Source organism: Olea europaea, unplaced genomic scaffold (genome assembly GCF_002742605.1).
Source record: "Olea europaea var. sylvestris unplaced genomic scaffold, O_europaea_v1 scaffold404, whole genome shotgun sequence".
NCBI lineage: Eukaryota > Viridiplantae > Streptophyta > Magnoliopsida > Lamiales > Oleaceae > Olea > Olea europaea.
Genome location: NW_019260041.1, coordinates 248,133 through 250,004, shown reverse-complemented (window position 1 = coordinate 250,004; position 1,872 = coordinate 248,133). Strand labels below are relative to the sequence as shown.

The window sequence follows — 1,872 nt, the reverse complement described above, 5'->3', positions numbered from 1 at the left end:
TGATGGGGGTAGAACTCTTCAACTCAACTTGGCAACTATGGGTTTCCTTAAGTGTAACTTCAACTTCAGTTTTCAAAAATAATTCTTTGTACTGTTGATTTTTTGATTAAGAAAATATTTGTCCATTCGACAATGAATTTTGTCTTTTGCAACGAATACGCAACAATTTATACGAGGTTTTTTTTTTTTTTTTTCCTCTCACTAACTACTACTTCAATGATTGTCTTTTAACAATTTTCATATAGTATTGTTTGCTAAAAATCTATATCAAACAAGTACTATATTACCCATTTAATATGTTTTTTCCACCCATGCCTTGATCAAAACACTATAAATTCCAATATCGAAAAAGGCATTAGCCAACATTTTTCCTAGGTGGACTTGGGCTGAAGTAGTAAGATGAAGTGTATCGTTTTTCTTCACCTCCAGTCCCTTGGCATCAACACATATTACATTTGGAAGTTTTATCTCTAGTTGGGCCTTTCTTACAACCTCGTAATAGAGCCCTGCATTTGAAGCCAATGCCACCTGCAACCAATTATCATATAATTTTATGATTTATTCGATATAAAATATTCCTTGTGCTGACAAGATACAATTAATTGACATATATATATGAGAATCATTGGAAAATGAAAACAAATACTGTCATTTTAACAAAACTTCAAAAAGTTGTACAAAAATGCCCCCGAAACCATTAAGCATAAATACAATAAAACCAATTAGCAACTAATTTCAGCACATTTTCAGATGAAAACTCATTGATGACGAACTGAAAACCCCATTTTTAGGGGGAAGTCTAAAATTACCAGACCAACGGCATATGTTGATCAACGGAATTAAAATGCAGAGTGCAAAGAGAATGAGTAATCGAAAAGATCCCGAAAAAATCAATTTGATCCAAAATTAAAACCCCATGTGGTTGATTAAGAAAATAGGACGAAAAATCAAACCAGATCTAAAGAATATCAGTTCACCTTACGCAAATTTTGCAAAGTAACCATACCTGAATAATTGGGAGCACAGGGGAAGGTAAATCTCGCCGGATGTGAAGGAAAAATTCTATCAACCTCTTCTTATACATTTTAGCTCTTGTTTCATCTGCAGAATCACTTTCACCTTGATACCACAGAATTGCTCGAATTTTTCCTTCATCTCGTAGTGCTGCATTAGCTCTCTTCAAGAGCCGATAATAAAGATCGGAGCCTTGTTTCCACTCGGTTATATTGGTTCCACCAGGAGCACAGGTGACCGAACCGATCACCCCGAGGCAAGGATCTCTTTGTAGCACTGAATTTGCAAATGACATCCCCGGTCCCACCCCACAAGGTTTTGTGTCGATGCCTCCATGTAGAGGTTCACGTGCTTCCTCCCACATCAGCTTTGGGTTAAGTCTAAGAATCCTTGGGTCAGGACGGCATTCATGAGGGACACAACCATCCCAAGTCCCATTTGTCACACCACCTCGGCCAGCCATGTTGCTCTGGCCGGCGAGTATGAAGATACTCTTTTCATCAGTTGCACATACTAGAAATTCAAAAGTATGGAACTGAAAGGCAGCCAAGAACGTGAAAATCACTGAAGGAAACATCTGTTTTAAGTTTTTTTCTCTAACAACCTGAAATTTTGATTTTGTTTTCTATCCTTCTCTCATCTTATGTGTGATACATATATACACATGGGGGAGGGGGTTTGGTAGATATGCACGTGCTTCCATCATTCAATTGTTAATGCATAAATATAAAAGTTCTTGTTATTACTCTACGTGTATGAAGTCAATAATATGTTAGGAGAACATAATTTGGTCACATGATCTTTGTACTCAAAATGTATTGCTAGAGAGAAATATATATGAATATATATGGAGAAAAA

At 36.4% G+C, this 1,872-nt stretch overlaps 1 protein-coding gene across 1 annotated transcript; it reads right to left on the bottom strand.

The window, feature by feature from the left end:
* Positions 1-202: 202 nt before the first annotated feature.
* On the bottom strand, positions 203-1,642 carry LOC111387451 (probable carbohydrate esterase At4g34215). Its single transcript, XM_023012007.1, has 2 exons — positions 1,007-1,642; positions 203-528 (listed from the first exon to the last, which is right to left on the bottom strand). Exons 1-2 carry the CDS (start codon positions 1,589-1,591, stop codon positions 292-294), a joined length of 822 nt encoding a protein of 273 aa, XP_022867775.1. The 5' UTR covers positions 1,592-1,642; the 3' UTR covers positions 203-291.
* Between the last annotated feature and the right edge of the window lie 230 nt (positions 1,643-1,872).

Coding starts and splice junctions, on each gene's coding strand:
- LOC111387451 (XM_023012007.1), bottom strand. CDS start 1,591: ATGTTTCCTTCAGTGATTTTCACGTTCTTGGCTGCCTTTCAGTTCCAT. Junction 529..1,006: donor CTGTGCTCCCAATTATTCAG/GTATGGTTACTT, acceptor AATTGGTTGCAG/GTGGCATTGGCTTCAAATGC.